This window comes from Solanum dulcamara, chromosome 9 (assembly GCF_947179165.1).
Source record: "Solanum dulcamara chromosome 9, daSolDulc1.2, whole genome shotgun sequence".
Lineage (NCBI taxonomy): Eukaryota > Viridiplantae > Streptophyta > Magnoliopsida > Solanales > Solanaceae > Solanum > Solanum dulcamara.
The window spans coordinates 75512628-75536801 of NC_077245.1; the positions used below are offsets into that span (position 1 = coordinate 75512628).

Genomic DNA, 24174 nt, shown 5'->3' on the forward strand with positions numbered 1-24174 from the left:
ATATATAATTTTATGCAAAAATTATAAGAGATGTTTATACACCCATATATAATACAGTAAATTATTATATAAATATTGACTTTGTTTTCTTTCTTGAATCCAAATATCAAATCCATCCAAAACACCTTATAATTCATGCCAAATCACTTTAAATTTCAGATATATATTCTTCAATACATACTCAATCTTTTATAATAATACCCACTCAAAACTAAGCCAATTTATAACAATTCAATTTTCAAATTATGTAGGAAATTGATTGGTATAAAGTCACGACAGATCAAATTGATGAGCAGTGCAGAGATCACACAGGCAGCAAAAGAGCTTTGGAGAAGGCAATTCACGGAAGGAACTGGGCTTGTAAAGTTTCTCTTTCTGCAGTTGGATTAATGGGGTGAGGTCTTTTTAGGAAGAAAGGAAAAGGGAAAATAACATTTGTAATCAAAAAAGGAAATTATTTATAAGCAGTTATTCATTTATTTCATACATTTTCTATTTTTAATTGCTAATCCGAGTTTACTATATACTCTGATGGTATCAAAGAGAACACTACTCAGTTACTTTTTAATATTATTATTGTATATATATAACAAACAGTGTTTCAGTGAAAAAGTTATTCAATACTTGCTTGATACCATCAAAATATATATATATATAAATAAAGTATATAAATACCATCAAAGTGTATATATATATATATATATATATATATATATTCCGATGGTATCAATGATGAATAAGCAGTGGTTTTGTAAATAGAATAAGGAGGCACTCGGATAAATTATTTGAAACGTAGATTCAATTCGAATAAATAATTTGGATTGGATCCAACTTGAGTGAATGATTTGCCTAATATGTCCAATTTGTGTAATATTCCCATAAAAGAACTTGTAACATTGATTTAAATTGAATAATATCACACTATTGAATATCTTTGAATTATTTGAGCTCAATAACCAATTTTAGAATTTAGAATTAATGATTTGACGAAATAAGCGTGGATATGATAGAGAGATAGTATAGGGACCGATTTAATGTCTTTGTCCGTCTAACATTTATCAACTACATCAAAGACACGTATAATCCATAAATTTTGTTGGTGGTCATAATACTAGGTTAAAGAGGACGACACAAATAATTTTCAAATTAGCCAATAAATAAAGATGAGTCGTGTGAAACTTAATTAAAGAGAGAGATTATTGAGTGTATATGAACAAAGTCCGTATCAATAGTTGAAAAAAGATGTAAACTACTTATAAGATATTGAATACTCATATTTTAAATCTGAACATATGAATTAAAAAAAATTCACCAACTTCTAAAAATTAAAGAGGGTTTCAACTAAAATATTCTTAATTACTCCCTTCCTCGGACCCTGCGCATAGCGCGAGCTTTAGTGCACCGGACTGTCATTTTTAATTATCTCAAAATAGTTATTAATTTAAACAATAAAGAGAGAATTAATTATATTTTTTCCAACTCTACCCTTAGTATTAATTATTCTAGGATTAAAAGACACAGAAATAGATAAAGATCAGAAAATTAATAAGAGGTATATTAGTCAAATAACGCTTCTAATTAATGTTTTCTTAAGGGTTGTGCAAAGCCTTATCATGACAACTAAAATAGGACGGATGAAGTATAATTTTATTGTCTTTTTAGGTTAATCACGGATATTATGAATGTGTTAAAGGACAATTTTATAAAAATATCAATTGTTTTTAGATTGATTCGAAAGAATAAAATATTATATTTTTTTTGAACTTTTCATTTTTCGAGAATAATTGAATGAATAGCATACATATGCACTTTAACCAAGAATTTAAATTTAATTACTACCACGAAAAAGATGGTTCTTCACATGCATGTTCCTTATTACGTGCTGGTTTGCAAATTCGTCGATACTCTCTATGATTATTTACTTTTATTTTGTATTGATATTTAATATTCGTATTTAAAAAAATTAATTTAAATTTATAGGAGTATTATATAACGTGTAGTTCCATTTGTGGAAAATGCTTTCTATAGGAAATTTCATATTTAAGATTCGTAATTGAGTTTATGTTAAGAAAAACATAATCTCATATGTTACATTATATACTTTCTATTGTGTTTGTTAATTTTTTATTTTTTTTATGTATCTTAATAAAATATTTATAATTTCAATGATAAACATAATTTTCTAAATTATCATTGGTTTGTTCCTTAATTTTAATTTATTGCTATTCTACCTATAACATATATTTGATATGCTTCCTACTTCAACGAATTAGGCAAAATCCATCGGTGGCCCCCTAAAGTTGGCATCAACTTTCATTTAGACATCTTAACTAGGCTTTATTCATTTTAGACACCTCACGTAAAGTTTTGATGTGTCATTTTGACACTTTTTTGACAATCATTCAAATATATAAAGTGTGTGTAATGCACTCATCAATGACGTGTCAAAATGATGAATTAAATGAAGACACGTGGCATATATATATATATATATATATATATATATATATATATATATATCAAAAATAATTATCAAATAATAACTTTCAAGTAGAAAAAAATAACTACTAACTTGATGACATGTGACATTTTTTAATCCAAATAAAAAAAATTAACAACTTCTATTAACCCCCACCCCCACACCCTCCTAGCAGTCTCTTCAGCACCACCCACCCCTCCCGTCGTCTTCTCCAACCCCACCCACCCCAACCCCACCAGATCTTCTTCTCCCCCACACTCACCCCAACCCTATCCATATCATCTAAAGGGAAGAAAATGGAGTTATACAAGAGTTCAGTTGTAGAAGGGAATTTAATCCAAAAATATACATTAAATTGGGTCAAAAAAATCCGACGAACCTCCATTTTATCCGGCAAGACTAATACAAATCTAAAATTATTTTTTTTGAAATTATTAAAGAATTCAAACCTTAAAAAATCCACAGCACAAAAAATATCAACAAATCTTAATTGATGTTTGAGGAAGAGATTGAAATAGGAGGAATGACAGCTATGATGTTGATGAAAATGGGTATAAAAAGGAGGGGATAGGTAGAAGCTATGGTGTTGATGGCAGAAATATATTGCAATCAATGCTGGAATCTATTTCACTTTATATTTGGCTCAAATCTATTTCACCATAGATGAAAAATGACAGCTAGAAAATGGAAGAGAAGAAGAAGAAGAAGAAAAAAATTAATAAAAAAATATATTTAAAAAAAAACCCTCTTCACACGTTCAAAATGGATGCAGCACACACAATGTGCCAAGTTAGCACAAAGTGTCAAAATGACACATCGAAACCTTACTTGAGGTGTCTAAAATGAACAAAGCCTAGTTGAGATGTCTAAGTGAAAGTTGATGCCAATTTTAGGGGCCACCGATGGGTACATATATATGAATGTATTATGTGCATGCATATTTAAGTTTCATTTATTTCTTAGGCATAATACATTAACGTGCTATTCAATTTGATATCAACTGACATTTATGCTGTCCAGTTTATAGGTATGCACAAGTAGACATTTTAATTTGTATAAAGTTGAATAAATAGACACACACGTTTTACACATAGCATAATATGTGTCTTACATGACATAAAAATCAGCTCGAGTGTATCTCATGTGAATTGTCATGTAGAACGTGTGTGTCTACTTGTTCAACTTTACATTAGTTTAAGTATCTACTTATGCACACTCAAAATTGAAGGGTGTAGATGACAGTTGAAGCCAAGTTAAAAGGGCACGCTTATGTAATTATGCATATATCTTATTCTGTATTATCTAGGTAAATAAATAAATTTTGATTGTCCTTAATGAAATATTTTCTAAATTATAATTTAAAACTTGTGTACAATATAAATATATAATCTCTTAAAATATTTTATGAAATACATCTTTATTTTTTATTACTTACATCAAAATATATTTATAAGGTTATCACATTATAGACTCCGTTAAAATGTATAATATTATTTTATTTTGTTCATTTATTTCATTATAGAAGATATTAAATTTATATACTCGATCAATATTTTTAAATAGAATTTTTTTTATCGATTAAAAAATAAAAAATATCCTAATTTCTAAAAAAGTATTAAAAAAAAGATAAAAGCTGATAATAAAAAGATAGAATAGATATTTAAAATAGTCAACTGGGAAAAAGGGGAGAGAATTATTATTTCTCAAAAAGGGGAGAAGAATTTGATCTCTAATGTAAAATTTAGAGGTGTAAATGATTTTATTTTCTGATGCCTTCTGCAAAGACTTCCTATTTTTAATTAAGAAAGGTGAAAATTTGTTGTTATAGAGTAAAGATATTTTGAGGGACATTCATTTTCTTTTCTTCTTTTTGTTTTTTAAAATACTTTTTTTAGGAGAAAAGAGGTTTGCCTTAATTGGCACAAATTTGATTAGTGTAAATATCTCTTTATAAAGTACATGGGGTGCTACAGCCAAAAGGACACGTTTTTAAAACAAACAAAAAAAAATGAGTAGTTGTCAAAAAAAATTATTAAATAAAAATAAATAATTTTATTATAAATTAAATCAATATTAAAAATAAATAATTTTTAATATTTCTCCTATTCTTATTTACTTATCAAATATTTCCTACATTTTAGACAAATCAAAGAACAATTTTTTTCTTCCTATTATACCCTCAATTTATTAACATAAAATTAATGTTTTTAAAAAAGATAGCAAGTAAATATATTTAAGACTCTATCAATTAATAGAAATAAAATAATATACTTATATATCAATTACTATTTTCTTAATAGATGTATCAAGTTAAATTTTAATAAATAAAAATAAACAGAAAGAGTATCAAAGATAAAATAGACATAAATGAAAATTTAAATAGTAAATAATTCTTATTTATTCACAATATTTCTCATGCACTTTTCGGTCTTTTAATTTCTTTTACTATGTACTGTTTATTATACTTTTACTATCACACCATATTATTATAGTTACACTATTTCTTTTCCCAAAGTACTTTATTATGTTTATTTTTGCCATGATTTGATCACTTATGTTTTTTTCTTTTTTTATTTCCTGTAATATGTTTTTCTTGAAATAGAATCTATTAGTCACTCTACTCTCCACAATAGAAATAAATTCTTATCCATCTCTAAACTTCACTTATATAATTATATTACATATGTTATTATTATTATAATATTTTATTTTTAAAATTATTAATTTTTATTCCACCTACCAATTTCACTAAACCAAAAAAAAATTAAAATTTGCACTATAAAACTCACCTGAGCTTAACAAAAAGCATCTAAAAAATTCTATCTCTTCCCTTCCATTCACACATCTAGCAATGGCAACAACAGACCATGTTGAACAACAACACGAAGTCGTTGTAGTGGTGGTTCCTCTTCCTGCACAAGGCCATCTCCACGCAGCCATCGAACTCTCCCACCGTCTCTCCTCCGCCAACATCCCCGTTTACTACGTCAGCACCGCCGCTCACGTCCGTCAAGCTCAGTCGCGTGCGGTAGGCTGGGATCCACTGAAAACCAAAAATCTCAACTTCATTGATTTTCCGGTGACATTCGAGGTACCTCCTCCTAACCCAGATGCATCTATCAAATTCCCTTCTCAACTTGTCCCTGCTTTCAATTCTTCTCTGCAACTGCGTAATCCAGTTACAGATCTGGTTAATAAATTGGCTTTAATATCAAGGAGAGTTGTTGTGGTTCATGATTTTCTTACGTCTTGGGTTGTTCAAGATGTACCCAAAATACCTAATACAGAGTGTTACTGTTTACACACTGTTTCTGCTTTTCTTGTGTTTTCATATGTTTATGATGCTGCTAGACCACCTGTACCTCCTGAAGCTGAAGTTGTACTTAAACAACTTCCGTCTCTCGATGGGTGTAATTCTCCTGAACTCGAAGAATTTGCTAAGAAGCAAATAGGTGCAAGGATTCAGGGTGCTGGGAATATTTTCAGTACATCTCGAGTTATCGAAGGATTGTACATTGATTTACTGGAGAAGATGAGTTTTTCTAAGGATTTTAAGCATTGGGCTCTTGGTCCATTCAATCCTGTAGATCTGGAGTCTGTGAAGAAGGAAACCGCCATCGATCGCCATTATTCACTGGAGTGGCTCGACAAACAACCACCTAGCTCGGTGATTTTCGTTTCCTTCGGATCAACTACTTCGTTATCCGAAGACGAAATCAAAGAGCTAGCAATTGGGCTGGAAGCGAGTCAGCAGAGGTTTATCTGGGTCCTGAGGGACGCAGATAAAGGAGATATATTCTCCGGTGAAGTTCGAAAATGTCAATTGCCTGAAGGATACGAGAAGAGAGTATCGGAAAGAGGACTTGTAATGAGAGATTGGGCACCACAATTGGAGATTTTAGGACACCCATCAACTGGTGGATTCATGAGTCATTGTGGGTGGAATTCTTGTATGGAGAGTATTTCCATGGGAGTTCCAATAGCAGCGTGGCCAATGCACTCTGATCAGCCTAGAAATGCTCTGTTCATAACTGAAGGACTGAAAACCGGGATACCGGTGAGAAAATGGGAGCAAAGAAATGAATTGGTTCCGGCAGAAACTGTTGAAAAAGTTGTAAGAACGTTAATGGCCTCTCCGGAGGGAGAGGAGATGAAACGGAAAGCTACAGAGCTCAAGGAAGCAGTGAAGTTGTCTGTGAAGGAGGGTGGGTTAACTCAGAAGGAACTCGAATCTTTTGTTGCCCACATCACTAGATAGATATTTTTTTTTTCATTTGTGATGTTTGTGATAGTTTGTGCGTACTAAAACCTTTTGTCGTGTATTCAAATAAGTATTAAATAACTCTATCTATCAATCAAGTATGTTTTCCCTGTTTGAACTCAAGTAATTGCTCAAGCTACCTAGACTGCAGCCTCTTGAAATGCAGTACTTTCTGAAACTTGCATGAAAGGTGAAATGTTTCATGCATTAATCTTTTCTGAAGGAAGACTTCGGAGAAATGATATAATTGTCTTTGTTTGACTTATATATCACACGAATTTAAGGTTGTGAAATTAGTTATTCAACGCTTGCGCCAAAGTAGATGGTCTACGTAATATCTTTGGGATGCAGATTTTTTAAAATTTTGTGCTTTATATATAGATTAATTTTTTTGGCCAAGGATTTTGCATTTACCTATGAACAATAATTACATTAATTCCCGTCCCCACAAAGTCTGAATATGTCGTATATGTCTTTAGCCAAGATTAAAGATAGACAAATCTATTGTGACATGAGGCGTGGGGCGATGGAGGGGCTGGGATTTGGTGGTTGAGTTGTTCGAGGGTGTTGAGGAGACCGTGCGACTTGTTTTCTTGCTTTCGTTTTGAAATTATTTTCCGTATTTTCGTTAGAACAATTATTTTTCAACCTTTTCAATCAATCAAACATGAAAAGTTAAAATAATATTTTTCAAAAAAGTATTTTCCCTCCTACCTACCTAACACACCCTACACTTCTTGAAAATATCTCCAATTTTAAAGTATGAAACACATTTCTAAAAAGCCCTGACCACAAAAAAACAAACAGAAAAGGCCTGTCCGCCCCCCCCCCCTCCATAATCTTCATACGCCCTCCCCTCTGTTCATCACGCCTGTCAAAATCAGCTTGACTTGTGAGGTCGATCCATTCAATTTTTAAATTAAATAGGATTGGGCTAAATTTTTTCAGTTCATTTAGTAATGAATCTTTTTAGCTCAGCCTTATTTGTCAGCTAGCTGCATAGGCTCAATCCGCGAGCCTCAGAAACTAGCCCGTGGATTGTGAATTTTATAAATATTTATTATATATATTTTAATTACTATTTTATTTTGTCTTCAGCAACTAGGCAATTGAAGTTATCATAACTATGAATCTTTGACCTCTTTTACTTTTGTGTTTATGTCTAATTTTTTATTTTTCATTTCTTGTCTAGTTTATTAAAAAAATGATAATATAATGCATGTGAATTGATGTTGTCAATATTCGATAGTCTTTCTAAAAGGTCAATGTTATTCATCTTTTGATTGAAGGGTCAACTCATCCCAACTAGTAGACCGATTAAGGTTGGGTTGGACTGCTATTTTATAGGTCCTTTAGTTAAAAGGGTCAGTCCGTCCTAATCCATTTAACCCGTTAGCCCTTTAGGGTTGAGTTGGATTGGTGTAGCCCATTTTGACAGTTCTAATCACGCCATTCCTTTTTACTTTTTTGGCTTCTCTATAATAAATTTCGTTAAAGAATTTAATACTATTATAACACATTATCAAAACAAATAAAAAAAATATTTCATAGATTAGATGGTTCATTATTGCCATTTTTGCTGATAAAGTTTACCATGTATGAGCCCGTTTGGATTGGCTTTAAGTTGGTCAAAACCAATTTAAAGTCCCTTTTCAGCTTTTGGATGTGTTTGCCTAATGCTGACTTTAAGCCAGAAAGTTCTTAAAGTCAGTCAAAAATGAAAAGTTAGGATTCCTAACTTTTTTTTTCTAAGTGCTTAAAGTCATTTTCTTTGACCATGGAAATACTTTTATATCCCTTATATTTTAACTAAATTCCCAAACTACCCTTTTTATTCTTTTAACCCTAAAATTCATATAATTTTCTTCATTTAAGCACTTTTATCCAAACATTCAACTGCTTATTTATAAAAATAACTTTCAGCACTTTAAAGTTCTAAAAGCACTTCATACATAAAAGTTACTTTTTTTAAGCCAATCCAAACGGGCTCTATATAGTTTTTTTTTCTTTCTATAACATTAATTAAAATACTTTTCTAAGATCTTAACTTTTAGAAGTCGAAATCCAAAATTTAATTGTAGAAATCAAAATTGTCTTATTTTCATCAAAAAATTAAATTCGATGATCCTACTTTTCTTTATAATTTATCTATCGATCACACAACTATGGGTGTTGTGTGTGCGTGTATTACAAATTTAATAACTATTTTTATTTTATTTTTTTGCCATGAAAGTGCTACTCTATCAGCTCCATGAATATGGAGGAAGAAAAGAAAGTAGGGAAATTACTTTTCTTTCACTTTTTTATTCATCTCTTTCTCAATACATTGAAATGACTATTTATAAGCCAGTCATTACTGTTGCTATAGTAAGCTTGGGCACCAAAATTAGCAACTTGGATTAAATTATTTACAAGAAGTTGATGAATTTAATATTATAACACAATTAATATAAATATTACTTTTTGTCCTTTATTACTCAATTTTATCTGTATCGCTTTTGTTATTTGTATTATTCGTTATTTGCTTTTCCATAGCTCACTTTGAATTTTTTAGCCTTATCTGACCTCATTTTATGCTTCTTTTGAGCCGAGGATTTTTCGAAAACAGTCATTCTATCTTGACAGAAGTAAGGTCTGCGTACACTTCGGGTTTCATAGATTAGATATTGATTTCCAAATTGAGCTAACCAAAAACGCAACTAAAAAATTTCCCCAACATTTCTTACTCTTCCCTTCCAAAAATGGCAACAACAAACCATGTAGATCAACAACACGACGTCGTTGTAGTTGTAGTTCCTCTTCCTGCACAAGGCCATCTCCATGCAGCCCTCCAACTCTCCCGCCGTCTCTCCTCCGCCAACATCCCCGTTTACTACGTCAGCACCGCCGCTCACGTCCGTCAAGCTCAGTCGCGTGCTGCCGGTTGGGATCCACTGAAAACACCAAACCTCAATTTCATCGATTTTCCGGTTACATTCGATGTACCTCCTCCTAATCCAAATGCATCCATCAAGTTCCCTTCTCAACTTGTTCCTGCTTTCAGCTCTTCAATGCAACTACGTGATCCAGTTACAGACCTAGTTAATAAATTGTCTTCAATATCTAGAAGAGTTGTTGTGATTCATGATTTTCTCACGTCTTGGGTTGTTCAAGATGTATCCAAAATACTCAATACAGAGTCTTACTGTTTAAACACTGTTTCTGCGTATCTTATGTTTTCATATGTTTGGGATGCTGCTAGACCACCTGTACCTCCTGAAGCTGAAGTTGTACTTAAACAACTTCCGTCTTTCGATGGGTGTATTTCTCCTGAAGTCGTAGAATTTACTATGAAGCAAATAGGTGTAATTCATGATGCTGGGAATATTTACAGTACGTCTCGAGTAATCGACGGATTGTACATCGATTTGATGGAGAAAACGAGTATTTCTAAGGATTTTACGCATTGGGCTCTTGGTCCATTCAATCCTGTAGATCTGGATTTTGACAAGAAGGAAACTGTCCTCGATCGCCATTATTCACTAGAGTGGCTCGACAAACAACCACCAAGCTCGGTGATTTTCGTTTCCTTCGGATCAACCACTTCGTTATCCGAAGACGACATCAAAGAGCTAGCAATTGGGCTGGAAATAAGTCAACACAGATTTATCTGGGTCCTGAGGGATGCAGATAAAGGAGATATATTCTCTGGTGAAGTTCGGAAATATCAATTGCCTGAAGGATACGAAAAGAGGGTATCGGAAAGAGGACTTGTAATAAGAGATTGGGCACCACAATTGGAAATTTTAGGACATCCGTCCACTGGCGGATTCATGAGTCATTGCGGGTGGAATTCTTGTATAGAGAGTATTTCCATGGGAGTGCCAATAGCGGCGTGGCCAATGCATTCCGATCAGCCTAGAAATGCTTTGTTCATAACTGAAGGACTGAAAATCGGGATACCGGTGAGAGAATGGGAGCGAAGAAACGAAGTGGTCCCGGCAGAAACAGTTCAAAAAGTTGTGAGAACGTTAATGGCGTCTCCGGAGGGAGAGGAGATGAAACGGAAAGCTACAGCGCTCAAGGAAGCAGTAAAGTTGGCAGTGATGGAGGGTGGGGTAACTCACAAGGAAATGGAATCTTTTGTTGCGCACATCACTAGATAGATTTTTTTTTTGTGATGTTCTTGCTAGTTTGGGTGTATTTAAACCTTTTGTCATGTATTGAACTAAGTCAAGTATGTTTTTCCCTTTTTAAACTTGAGTAATTATTTAATGTTCTCAAATACAATCTCTTTTATTTTTAGATTTCAAATTAATGGTAGAATTATGTCTTCGTGGCTTATAGGTTACTAATACCACGAAACGTAGTTGTTGTTATCAATGTATGCCACTTATATTGCACCCTCTTGAAATGTGGCACTTCCTTAAACAGGTGGAATGCTTCATATACCGATCTACTTTTGAAGGGATGCAGAGAAATGATATAATTGTCTCTGTTTGATATATCACAAATTTGAAATGTGAAATTAATTATTTAATAATGAATATTATTTAGTTTCCTTGTTTAGTTTTAGAATTATTTTATTTTACTATTTTAATATAAATAATAAAATAATTTACTCTATATAAAAGAAAGAAATAAAATAATTTTATGAGGTATCCTATTATGAAATATCTTATTTATCCTGTCCCACCAACCAAACGACCCTCTTGTTCTGAATAGTTCTATGTTTTCCTCTCCTCTATTCTTCTACTAAAGGAAAATGTGCAAAATTTGTCTTGTACTATTTGAAATTACTTGAACATTGCTATCTCCGTTTTAATTTATCTGTTTAATTTTGACTTAATACAAAATTTAAGAAAGTAAAAAATAATTTAAATTTTATAATTTTAAACTAAAATTATGTAGAATGTCCTAAAATAACTTTAATCTTATTATCATAAATTTGAAAAATTAAAATAAAATAAGTGCCAAAAAAAAGTTGAAATTATATAACTGACAATTTAGTCAATTTGGTCTTTTAAATCAAGTCGCAATGACATTCACATGTGCCTTCTAGTTTGGGACTAGTTACTTGATGTTTTAATTCTAATATGAAAAAACAAAAAGAATTGTAAAAAAAAAAAGAAAACACCAGACCCTACTTTGTAAGATTTCACAAATATATTGTTGTTATTGTAACAAAAAGACATTTTTCTAAATAAAATTTTAAAAAATAAGACGACCAAATTCAAAACGTAGGAGGTATTTTTTTTGTTTCACCTTAATGATTCATATCTTCTTATTACTCCCTCCGCCCAACAATATTTGTCCACCATTGACTTTGCACAATTCTTATGAAACTATAAATAGAAGGATAATTGTACCATATTACCCTTTGAATAAAACAAATAAAATGTCTTAAAAAATGTAATAGAAAAGTGACTACTAATTAATAATAAAGATAAATTAAGAACTAAATGTAAATTATCTCTTAATTTCATAAATTGAACGAATATTACTGAACGTCTATTTTTAATATAGTGTAGAAGTAAAATGGACAAGGAATAGCAAAAGGAAAAATTACTTGATTAAGTGTTTTTTAAAAATTAATTACTGATTTTAACAATATTTTTTATTTATTACCATTTATAGCAGTACTATGATAAATCTATACTTGTATTAAAAGTGAATTATGCATACAATATAAATGTATTATAAGTGTTTTAAAATATATATTATGTTTCTGTAGTAAGAAACTAATATAATGTATTATAAGTCTATTAAAGTATGTGATAAATGTATTATCCATCTATAAAACTTGAATTATATATGTTTTATAAATAGTTCTCTGCAATATGTATTAAAACTATATTATAAATGTATTATAAGTGTTCAGTGAATTTTTTTTATTGTTATAGATGATAAATATTTTCTTAATATTATATATTTATGTAAGTTTCCCATAGCAAAACGTATCAATTCGTCATAAGGTTTCAAAATTGACCAAAGCCTCAACTTCTTCTATGTAACACACATTGCTTAGCAATGATCAAATTAAACACTGAAAATGTGTGGGCTTTGTACTTCCACAATTGGCCCTTTTTGTCTTATTGGACACGGGATGGTGAAAGAACGAAGTAATCCTTAAAAATATAATCCTTCCGTTGCAATTTAACTATTCTGTTTTGACTTGACACAAAATTTAAGTAAAGAGTTTTTTTGAATTTTGTTATCTTAAATTAAAGATATGTAAAATATATCAAAATGTTATTTAATTTTGTGTTCTTAAACATTCCATGTGGAAATACAACAACAACAACCCAGTAAAATCCCACAACGTGGGGTCTGGGGAAGGTAGATTGTACGCAGACCTTACTCCTACCAAGGTAGGACGGCTGTTTCCAAGAGACCCTCGGCTCAATAAAAGCATAAAAAAGGGTCAGATAAGATTAAGAAATTCAACGCGATATAGAAAAATAAATAACGAAAGCGGCATAGTTAAAGTAGAATAATCGAGGTACAGAAAATAATAAATAATAACAGAAATAGCAGAAATGAGAGCATAAGAAATTGTAATGCGCTCATGCGCCTACGAATAGGGAAGATATCAAAATGTTATCTAATCTTGTGTTCTTAAACATTCCATGTGGAAATGAAATTAAAAAATTGCTAAAATAAAGGAGACATTCTTTATTCTTTTTTAAACGGACTAAAAAGGAAAGTAGACACAAATTAAAATAAAGAGAGCAATAAATTCATTGTTTTGAAAAATGCAAAACACAGTTTAATACATTATCTTTTGATGAATGAAAATGAAAACATCTTCAGTTTTAAAATATGAAACACTTTACAACAACACACCCAATATAATCCCATAAGTGAGGTATAGGGAGATTGGGGTGTGTGTAGATCTTACCCTACTTTTGTAGGGTAGAAAAACTATTTTTGATAGACGCTCGCCCCGGCTCAAGAAAACCAAATATTTCTGTTTTACCTTGCTCTATTTCAAAATTTAAATCAAGAGACTATAATGTTCAGTAGCACTACGCTTGTAAGGAATAACTGGGGGAGGTGTTGCCAATGATTCGTAGTATAAGTAGTAGAAAGTTAGAAACAGGAGAATCAATACAAGTACTCCCTCTGTTTCAATTTATTTATTTGATTTTGATTTGACATGAAAATTTAAAAAGTTTTTGAACCTTGCAGTCTTAAATATGTCATGTGGAAAGTTGGAATTAAAGAATCGCCAAAAAGGAAAAGATATATACTTTTTTAAATGAACTAAAAAGGAAAATAAGACAAACACATTGAAACGGAGGGAGTACAACATAACTGCCTCTAAAAAGGTTATTAGTAACATTTTAACTAGAACTCCACTTGATACAATCACACAAGATATTGTATGATGCCCCTTTTCCGGCTGCCTTTTAACTCTTTAATTACTCTTCAAATAAAGGTTGGTAGAAGAGTTTAAATACCTCAATAACTTCTAGGTACCACATCGATTCTCGGTCAGGAAGTGGCGAAAGGTCAACAATTTTGTGTATCTGAAAAGGGAGAAGATGCTTAGGAATATCGTATAAGAAAATACAACCAAAACAAGACATCGAAAACCTAATACAGCAATGTATATTCACAGAGGGCTATGTTAATACACGATGATTTAAGAACGAAATATACTTGCCCTGCAGAGTTTCGAGTAATAATCCGCTAACAAACAATCTGTTTTCAAATCTTTCACAAGGTTTAAAATCAGCAAGCAAGCACCGCTCAGCTAATAATTTTTTGATGGTAAGTCGATCGCTGTCTGCTCTTGCTTAGTGCAGAAAGGTGTGGAAGTACTACATTCTAATAATATTAAGGAGCCTGAAGGCTAATCTTCCACACACATTCTTTCATGTTGTATACACTTCTTTAGGCTGAGCAAGCAATCTTACTTCTTGGCAAATAGGTTAATTTGGTGATCTAGTTTGTAAACTGCACACATTCTACCTCAGTGAAGGAATGGGTACAGAAAAAATGGCCTCCTATCAGATTGCAGCATGAATGCTTCTTCAATACAAGCCACTGGACAGTTTGATTTGAATATTGACAGGTCAAAACAGCTGAATTGAAATGGTCTGAAAATGCTTTAGTTCCTGTTCTATCAATACTAATAAAGATGGCTATTGTTTCACCCAAGTGTAAGTTCATGTTTAATGCAAAAAAATGAATCTACAATTGATCTATACTGCTAGAAGACCAACAATCAATGAGCTCAGAATACCTTTACTCTCTTCCAAAATCACTCTAGTTACTACTTCAGTGCAATGGATGTGTGGGCATGCTAGGAGAAACAGAATTAGAAATGAGCATATCCAAAACAAGATGAGGGAAACGAGGTTGAGATGGTTCAGACATGTCAAGAGGAAACGCACAGATGCCCCAGTACGGAGGTTGGCTATGAATGGTTTCAGGAGAGGTAGAGGTAGACCGAAGAAGTATTGGGGAGAGTTTATTAAATATGACATGTCACAATTTCAGCTTATCAAAGACATGAATTTAGATAGGAGGATGTGGAGCACAGATTAGGGTAAAATGTTAGTAGGTAGCAGTACGTTGCCTTGTGATCCATTTGTATTTATAGTTTTAGTATTGCTATAGTAGTTTCTTGTCCTTCGATTTTTGTTACTATCTGTTGTCCCTCGATTATCATAGTTTATGTTTATTACTATCTGTTGTTTTTTGTTATTATATGTTGTTTCTTGTAGTTCCATTACTTCTTTTTCTGGATTGCTTTGGACTATTTTTTCTTGAGACGATGGTCAATCAGAAACAACCTTTCTACCTCTAAGGTGGGGTAAGGTCTGTGTACACTCTACCCTCCATGGACCTCACTTTGTGGGACTACACTGGATAAGTTGTTCTTCTTCTTGTTGTGCAGCGTCTGTCGTAACAAGAGTGGCAAATGAAAGATCGTTCAACAACAAAGACAATTGATTCTACCACTAAGTTTTCTGGTCAGCATCCTTCTTGTGCCATTTACAATATTTCAGGAGTGACAGCTAAACCATTCCATATAAAGTTGACCAATCTTGCCTGACGATAAAGGCATAGAGGATATAAAGGAGTTCAATATACCTTTCTCTCTTTCAAAATCACTTTAGTAATAACTGAGGGCAATGTTTACAGTTACAAGAGTAGGGTGGAATAGATGGTTCAACGACAAAGACAAACTTCCTACCACTATTTTCTCCAGACTTTCTCATCATTAATGAGTCTCTTATTCAATTGAAAAAGAACATGCGACTGCTGGAGTAAAAGTTACACATTTCTCGTTACCCCTCCCTCAAAAGCAACCCCCACATTTGCCTTTTTGTCTTTAGGGACTAGATTTACTTGTGCAGTTGTGCTTCACAACCATTGCTTTTATAGGTTCCTACCATGCTATGCAAGCAGCCTTAACTGCTTCGGTTGAGAATAAAAGTAAACCTTGATGTTGTACTAAACTAATAAAATTTCAATATTAAAAATCAGGATTAAGAATCCAGGGATTCAGGAGCATTACACCAAATGCAGAACTTCCTTTCATAGTAGATTGGAGATGAATTTAGAACATATGAAAAGATTTCACTGTTAGAAACAACATTGCTATTAACAGATTTAAGAATTTAATCAATTGATGCAGTCAATGACACAACACTCCGAATAAGCTCAAACCAAAATGTTCAACCACACAAAAGCAAGTTAACACAAGAAAAAACCTAATTTAACATGAATGAAGTGGGCAGTCACTTAGAGGGAAAGGCTTATCCTTTTTTACCTTAATTAAGGGGAGTCCGCCTTTCTGGACAAAATACACCCCAACAACCATAACGTACATTCCTGTTCAAAAATAAGGCAAGTACACAATTTATTGGTAGAGAAGAAGAAGAAGAACAACAACAACAACAAACCCAGTATAATCCCACAATATGGGGATTGGTAGAGAAGAACTGTAAAAAAATACTAGAAACATAATAATAAAGGGATAATTAGATATGATCCCACGAGATTTAAACCTTATCATAGAGTTCCCCATGATTCTAAATATTACACAGACCTTCGACAGTTTATAAGTAGATTGACTAGCCGCTTATACATTAACTTAATCATATTAGATCAAGAATCTAATCCTTTCAACCACGCATTTGACTTTTCTCAAATAACTCCAAATTCACGAAAAATGAAACTCCAGAAGTAGAGTATAGCTAAAGTATCTACAAAATAATCAGGGAAAGACAAGCTTAAAATAGAGCAGGAAATCATTTGAAGGAGTTAAAAGCGACATGAAAAGATTAAATAGAGTTACCAATAGTTTTGTTACTAAAAATTTTAAAAAATCAAACCACTACCAACAAATCTGTTCACTAGTGGATCCAATGATTTAACTTCTACAAACAAAATATGTCTAACACACAAAATTTGAAGGAAGGGGTTTGTTGTGTAATATTTGAACCCTCATGGGAGGTATGGGTAATTTCCCTTAACAATTACTGACCTTTCTCCCAAGAAAGTGTGAGGAAGTCGCCGAGAAGTTGGAGTTCAATGACCCCTGTGCCATCATCGAGGAGGAATCGGCCAGAGGGGTCAGTAGTCGGCGTTGAAACCAGAATACCCTGCAATTAAAATGGGATCTTTACACAACTAGTTGGCTAGAGCTTCCCAAATACTACTATCAAGAAAGAGGCTAAGATCACTTAATTAACTTCTAGCTCGTTAGATGTACATTTTTCCTTCTAGCTGGTCCTTCCTAGCCGGTATACATAGATTATACACTTATTACAACAACAACAACACAATTTAGTTTTCCTTCCTAACCGGTATACATAGATTATACACTTATTACACCACCAAAAACAACACAATTTATTTTTCCTTCCAAGCCGGTATACATAGATTATACAATTATTATTATTTAATAACCGTGGTGTATCGGGTCCATCTTGCACGCACTTTGACTAATTCCACAGACTACCTACAACCTACCACATGACTTTGTCCATCAATACTAACATGGATAGGAAGAAATCACTTAGTGTTTTTGACTCCGTTGCTGGAATTTGAACTCGATATCTCATAGTTCTCAACCCAGTTCATTGACCATTAGGCCATACCCTGGGTGCAATTATAGTTATTACAACAACAACATACCCAGTGTAATCCCATGGAATACTTGTCACCTCCCCCCAACAACAAGTAGCACGTAACTTTGTCCACTAAGTCTAAGATTCATAAGAAGAAGTCACCTAGTAAACATGAGATTTCATGGTTCTCAACCCACTTCATCGACCACTAAGTCGCACCTGGGTGCAACAATACAATTATTACAACAACAACATAGTTTGTTTTTCCTTCCTAGCCAGTATAGATAGATTATTCACTTGATGGAACAACAACACACCCGGTCTAATCCCACAATTAAGTTTTGTGGAGGGTAAGATGTAAGCAAACCTCGTCAATAGACACTCGGCTCAAAAATTGGGCTCTGGGATGGTTTTCCATCTGTTTACAAACTTTTTGTTTGGTTTTATCTCCTTTTTACAAGTGATCTTCGTTTTTACTATCCGAAAAGTTCATTTTCTTCCATTCAAATGGTAAGCGGACAAGAGATCTCATTTCCTCAGTTGTTGAAGCACTGTTTAGATTAATTCTTCGGTAAAAATTGGGAAAACAAAGCAAATTAAACGGGGAATATGAGGAAGAATGATACCTGGAGCCAGACACGTTGAAAGAGAATGCCGGAAAGAGTGAAAGCGGGCTGTGATTGTTGAGTTGTGGTTGCTTTAGCGTTGTTTAGCTGTGAGCAAAACACTTTCAGTGCTGCCAGATTGTAGTCCATCTTCTTCTTCTTCCCACAATGAAATGTGAAAATTCGCCGGGTTTTCTGTATTTTATACTCTTCCACTTTATGTGTTCATAGGGTTAATTTGGATGTGAATTTGAATGTAGATTATTTTTTAAGTTAAGTTTTTTTTTAAAAAAAAAAAAGTAAAAGGAGAAATGCTAATTTTTTTATTTATTTATGTGTGCATTTTTTTTTTTTTTGATATAATAGATAAACAGATATTTAAATTTGGTCAAATTTGAAACCCCTCTACATTTAAGAGTGCATATCTAGACACTTCAACTTGGTCCAATTAGCAATTAAACGCTCCAACTTGTCCTCTAATGTGTCTCATGGGCACATGATGCTGACGTGATACATAAATTTTGAGGTGTCTAAATGATTATTTCGTAAATTGGAGTATTTAATCGTCTCAGTAGATACAAGTTGAGATGTTTAGATTTAGATACTCAAAGTTGAAGTGTTTATTTAACGGCTGAGGTCAAATTTGAGTATTTATTTAAATATTATGCCATTTTTTTTAATTCACTTATAACAGTATGCAAGTATACTTTTTATATATAATTAATTTTGTAAATATGGTATGCTCCAATCTCCACCTTGATCAAAACATTAATTGAGACATAAGGAAAGAAAATCTGAGATTATGCTAATAACAATTGAAGTATCTTTGAATAATTGCATCAATATAAAAACTTTTACAAGTATAAACTAATACAACTATATATATCTATATATTTCATTAGCAACATCATATAACCAAAATAAAATACAAAAAAGGGAATGAAAAACTAAACAAGAATTTATTATAACATAATGTGAGTCCAACCAACAATATTTTTTTCAAGACTTTGTTATTTGCCACTAAAGAAAGAAGGGCATAATGCATAGGAAAGACATCTTAATTTAGCCTTAATTTACAACCAAATACGTCAATTTTGAAAATGCTCATCTAAACATCTTAACTTGGTTTAAGTTGGCCTTATAAACACCTTAACTTGAAGAATACACATCTAGAATGCACCTCCTTAGAGGTGCCTAGATGTGCATTTTCAAAGTTAAGGTGTTAGAGAAACACACTTTAATCAAGTTAAAGTGTCTAAATGGTCACAATAAAAATTGGGTGTTCAATTGTCAGCGGAGGCCAAATTAAAATGTCTATCTCTGTATTGCCAAAGAAAAAAGATCAAGAGATGAGGGATATGCCACTGGCTAGCAAGTCATCAGATAAGACTTTATTTGCAGCTTCTGTTGGGTGAAATCCATCCCAAAAAACATATTCAGATGCATTTGCACATGTCCCTGGAGAATTGGCATTGCACAATATGGATGTTTCTAGCAATCCTGTGCCACAACATGCCTTTCTTGCTTCAAAAAAACCTGCATAAGAAGTAAACATTGAACAAACAACGTATCTCGTGTAATCCTATAAATAAATAAATAAGACATAATATATAAATATGTCTCTTAACTTGGCTTTAGCTGATAACTATAATCTCTAATTTTACTAGTGCACAAGTAACACTTTAACTATCCAAAACTTGAACAAATAGACACATTCATCCTACATGGCAGTTTTGTGTCCTACGTGGGGTCCCACGTGTATTATGCCACGTAAGACATTGTGTCTACTTGTTCAGTTTTATACAAGTTTAAGTGTCTATTTGGGCACACCTAAAGTTGGAGGGCATAAATGTCAGCTGAAATCAAATTAAAAGACATATTTATGTATTATGCCAATAATTAAATATACAATTTCTAAATATTGAATTTTCCGTTATTTAATTAAATCGTTTCTCTCCGTCACTTATAGTTATATTTTGAAGTATTACCATTATCAGATGGGTGGGTGACAAGGTCAATGAGGGGTTGGTATATATCTAAGATAACAAGATTGAGACCAAAAAGCTTTTTTTGCAATTTGATTGATGTGTCATTGAGCTTGTTGTTGAATGAAATTGCTACTTTGTTCATCTTCTTGACACAAATGTTGTTGTCTTTGCCAAATATTGTAATGGATGCTGGTAAACATCCAAGTGGTGGTACTGTTGTCACTCCAATCTTTCTTGCTCCCAATCCATACAATTCCTATCAACCACAAGACACCAAAATTTAGTATTTAAACAAATAAACAATAACTAATAAAAATGGATTTATCTTATATACACTGACATTTTGTAAAGAATTTTGACAATTTGAATGTGTCTCAACATATTATAGCAAGTAACGTGTCTTATTGTCAAGTTATTAATACAACTTTTATGGACAATTACATGTTTTATCATTTAGACGACATGATAATGTAATTATCCTTTTACATCATCGGTGTGTATATAAGGTAAACTCATTAAAATTAAATTTAAGTTCTATATCTAACGATATGAATTTATCATATAATCATCCTTTTATATTATTGGTGTATATACAAGGTAAACTCATTAAAATTGAATTTAAGTTCTATATCTCACGATATAATTTTTTTTACTTAATCAGATTACTTAGAAAGTAATGGTAAGTATATTACTAAATAGCATTGATTGGTAACCTAGAGCAAATGGTATGTAACCTATTATAACATATTTACATTATTGTAATGGTGTTAAAAAAAATTAGCATATTATCAATATATATAACTTAAATATTTATTAAAAATAATTCCTATGAGTTATATACAGTTAGTATAAGAAATACTTACACCACCAAATAACGTTTACCCTTAGTAGCAAGTAAGTTATCGTAATTTCAAAATCACAAATCTCATATTTTAAGAAATATAATTTTATCCATAAATATCCTTTGAGTGACTAGCTTCGACTAATTACATAGACGGTGTGCATAACTTAAAATTCTTAAAAGATTTTTTTGTTTAACAACAACAACGACAATGACATATGCAGCGTAATCCTATTAATGAAGTCTGAGGAGGATGATGTGTATGCAGACCTTATCCCTATTTTGTGAAAGAAAAGTGATTGTTTTTTATAGATAGATAAAAGAAAGAAAAAGAATATACCAATATGAATTTAGTGTAGGACTTGATGAGGATATCTGAGAATTGATCTGGAGTGTAAACTTCGTAAAGCAAAGGATTAATATAATAATTCTGAATAAAATCACTACTTCCAGCACTGATTAAGTGAATTGAACCATTGATTATTGCTGTAGAATTTACTTTTCCTGCAATTACCACCAATTTCTTCTGATATTCTTTGTAATATTCAAGCTGTTTGCTCAAAGGAATTGCATCCTGAGAAAAGAAAAAGAAAAAACAGATTTTCTCTGTTCAATTGCATAAGATTTTGGAAACAGAATCAATAGAAAATTTAATAAATAATTAACTATTATTTCTCGATTTCAATTTATGTTACACAATTTAACTAAACACATAATTATTACTCCCCCGTCCCTTTTTACTTGTCAAATTTTGACTTGGCACACCTATTAAGAAAATAATAATTGGGATAGTGAGTTTACCATTTTACCCCAATTAATTGATAGAGTTTTTAAACATATTTATTCACTACATTTTTCAAAGACATTAACTCAATGTTAATAAATTGAGGGTATAATAGGAAGAAAAAAAATTGTCTCGGTTGATTTGACAAAATTGACAAGTAAAAAGGGAAATCAAATAGAAAATATTTGACAAGTAAATAGGGACGGAGGGAGTATTTTTTAAGAATAAAATTTTGAGATTTAAAAATAAAATAAAAAACATGTTATATCGTTTGTATGGTTATAAGATGTGTGAAACTTATGGTCTAAAACATTACATAACATTTGTATTACTACAAGAGTTTCTCATTGACGGTAAAATGAAAAATTTAAGTTAAAATCTTTCCCAATTTAGAAATGTATCAATCTTTTTAGATTTGACTAAAAAGAAAATGTTGTCATATAAATTGAAATAGAGAAATCGGAGGGAGTATTTTTTTCTTTTAGTATGTTTTATCACTCAGTTTCTGATACCTGAGATCTCTGATTATTTTCAAAACTTGAATCCGAAATAGGACTATTACTTACATATAGCTTAGCAGTAGTATCATAGTAACCAGATGAACCTGAGGCAAAATTGGCTCCAATCAATAGATTTTTGCCTTTGGCTTTCTTGCTAAGATAAACTGGTGGATATGAAGTAAACCCAAGATTCTCAGCTGCATTGTTCAACACAAGGACAAATATTATTATTTTTTTCATTCGATGTTTGGTATTTATATTGTGTGGCTTGATTAAATTTGAATTCGCATGTTACCAATTTAGTTTTGAAGGCAACAAAAAAATTTCATTCTCAAAACTTAAACCCGAAATCTTTGATTATATATACTATCTATTGTACAGAATTCATGGTAAATATGTCGCTAAATATCTTCTAGCTAACAAAAATTCCAGATAAGTTGTCCTTAATCCATTGCTCAATAAAATAACCCTTAAATTTTACTACTTAACTATAAAATTCAAATTTGTATTTTTATAGTAATATCAATGGCTTCTTTATGGGCAAGAGGTTTGAATCTTTGATAATTCCCCCACTTTTTGTTATTTTAACATTTAGTGTATCAAAAATAAATAAGAGAAACACAAAATAAAACGAGAATTTTTTGGAAAAAAAATATGTGTATAATATAAAATAAATAAAAGAAAAGAGTTGGTAAGGGGGCATTAGTTTATTTTTTTTACATTAATAAAAAATAAGATTACAATAATTATTACTATAAAATAATCAAAATACTAAGTGTAATATTTGTAAATCATAAGAAGATTAGTATTTACGAAACAAAACCTGAGAAGTCTCTGAAACTATTCCTGAATATTAATCCATAGTCCAGTAAATATGACAATTAAGTAATATGATACTATATAACATATTAAACTACATGTAGTATATCTAATAAAAAAAAATTGTTGATGTATATAATTTAAATCGAAGAAAAATAAGTACCTGTGAAATCTGAGGCAAGTTTTCCATTGCAAAATCTTCCAGTTGGTATTTGTTTTGGAAAATCTCTTCCATAAGGAGGAAAATTTGCTTTGACAATTGTTTTAAGATAATTATTATTTCCTGCATCAACAACTGAATCCCCAAAAATAAATAGTGCTGGAACTAAAGGCTGCCCATTAACAATATTAATCAAAATATCCAAAGCTAATACAAACAAATTAATACTCAAAAGAATTGAAATTCCCATTATATATAAATAAAAAATAGATATAAAAAAATTGTATGTGTTTTTTCTTCTTCTTTTGGTTCAATATTTTAAGTGTTGTTTGTGGAGATGAAAAATGAAAAGAGTTGGAGGACTATTTAAAGAGGCTAATTGGTTGAAATGGTTACATCAATAATGATATTTATTTCTTATTTAATTAATTCCTTAATTCTTTTATTTTTCACATATCTCTGATAATGCTTTGAAATTCTGATTAGTTCGAATTTGTGGTTGTGTAAGACTGATTATAGAGGGAATCGCTTCTTATCAGAAAAAGAAATTTCATTGCATCTTGCACTACTTAGAATTCTGACTTATTTGGATTTGCGGTCACATAAGACCGATTAAAGAGGAATCGCTCTCTATCAGATATTTTTTCCTCATTTCTAAGATTCAAACT

The 24174-nt window shown here is 31.6% G+C and overlaps 4 protein-coding genes across 5 annotated transcripts; 2 read left to right on the forward strand and 2 right to left on the reverse strand.

Moving 5' to 3' along the window:
- Positions 1–110: 110 nt before the first annotated feature.
- Positions 111–18658, reverse strand: LOC129904597 (uncharacterized). 2 transcript variants are annotated; one of them, XM_055980160.1, is made up of 5 exons: positions 18436–18658; positions 17224–17341; positions 16507–16568; positions 14183–14251; positions 111–375 (listed from the first exon to the last, which is right to left on the reverse strand). In XM_055980160.1, exons 1-5 carry the CDS (start codon positions 18562–18564, stop codon positions 271–273), a joined length of 483 nt encoding a protein of 160 aa, XP_055836135.1. In that variant the 5' UTR covers positions 18565–18658; the 3' UTR covers positions 111–270. The 2 variants fall into 2 exon arrangements, with proteins under 2 accessions (XP_055836135.1, XP_055836136.1); XM_055980161.1 differs by lacking the exon at positions 111–375 and having other exon boundaries at positions 13970–14251; positions 18436–18655.
- On the forward strand, positions 5270–6834 carry LOC129904595 (zeatin O-glucosyltransferase-like). The gene has a single exon (XM_055980158.1). The coding sequence runs from the start codon at positions 5331–5333 to the stop codon at positions 6735–6737; it is 1407 nt and encodes a 468-aa protein (XP_055836133.1). The 5' UTR covers positions 5270–5330; the 3' UTR covers positions 6738–6834.
- On the forward strand, positions 9216–11156 carry LOC129904596 (zeatin O-glucosyltransferase-like). Its single transcript, XM_055980159.1, has one exon. It carries the CDS (start codon positions 9482–9484, stop codon positions 10883–10885), a length of 1404 nt encoding a protein of 467 aa, XP_055836134.1. The 5' UTR covers positions 9216–9481; the 3' UTR covers positions 10886–11156.
- A 696-nt stretch (positions 18659–19354) lies between the features above and the next one.
- On the reverse strand, positions 19355–23834 carry LOC129902848 (GDSL esterase/lipase At5g22810). Its single transcript, XM_055978276.1, has 5 exons — positions 23510–23834; positions 22594–22724; positions 21584–21817; positions 20403–20658; positions 19355–19950 (listed from the first exon to the last, which is right to left on the reverse strand). The coding sequence occupies exons 1-5, from the start codon at positions 23754–23756 to the stop codon at positions 19757–19759; spliced, it is 1062 nt and encodes a 353-aa protein (XP_055834251.1). The 5' UTR covers positions 23757–23834; the 3' UTR covers positions 19355–19756.
- Positions 23835–24174: the final 340 nt, after the last annotated feature.

Excerpts from the sequence above, each read along its gene's own strand:
- LOC129904596 (XM_055980159.1), top strand. The coding sequence starts at position 9,482 with ATGGCAACAACAAACCATGTAGATCAACAACACGACGTCGTTGTAGTT.
- LOC129904595 (XM_055980158.1), top strand. The coding sequence starts at position 5,331 with ATGGCAACAACAGACCATGTTGAACAACAACACGAAGTCGTTGTAGTG.
- LOC129902848 (XM_055978276.1), bottom strand. The coding sequence starts at position 23,756 with ATGGGAATTTCAATTCTTTTGAGTATTAATTTGTTTGTATTAGCTTTG. Across the intron at positions 21,818-22,593 it reads ATACTACTGCTAAGCTATAT|GATGCAATTCCTTTGAGCAA; the intron begins GTAAGTAATAGT and ends TTCTTTTCTCAG. Across the intron at positions 19,951-20,402 it reads CACCCACCCATCTGATAATG|GTTTTTTTGAAGCAAGAAAG; the intron begins GTAATACTTCAA and ends CTTCTTATGCAG.
- LOC129904597 (XM_055980160.1), bottom strand. The coding sequence starts at position 18,564 with ATGGACTACAATCTGGCAGCACTGAAAGTGTTTTGCTCACAGCTAAAC. Across the intron at positions 14,252-16,506 it reads GCGGACTCCCCTTAATTAAG|ATACACAAAATTGTTGACCT; the intron begins GTAAAAAAGGAT and ends CTCCCTTTTCAG. Across the intron at positions 376-14,182 it reads GGTACCTAGAAGTTATTGAG|AAAGAGAAACTTTACAAGCC; the intron begins GTATTTAAACTC and ends ATCCAACTGCAG.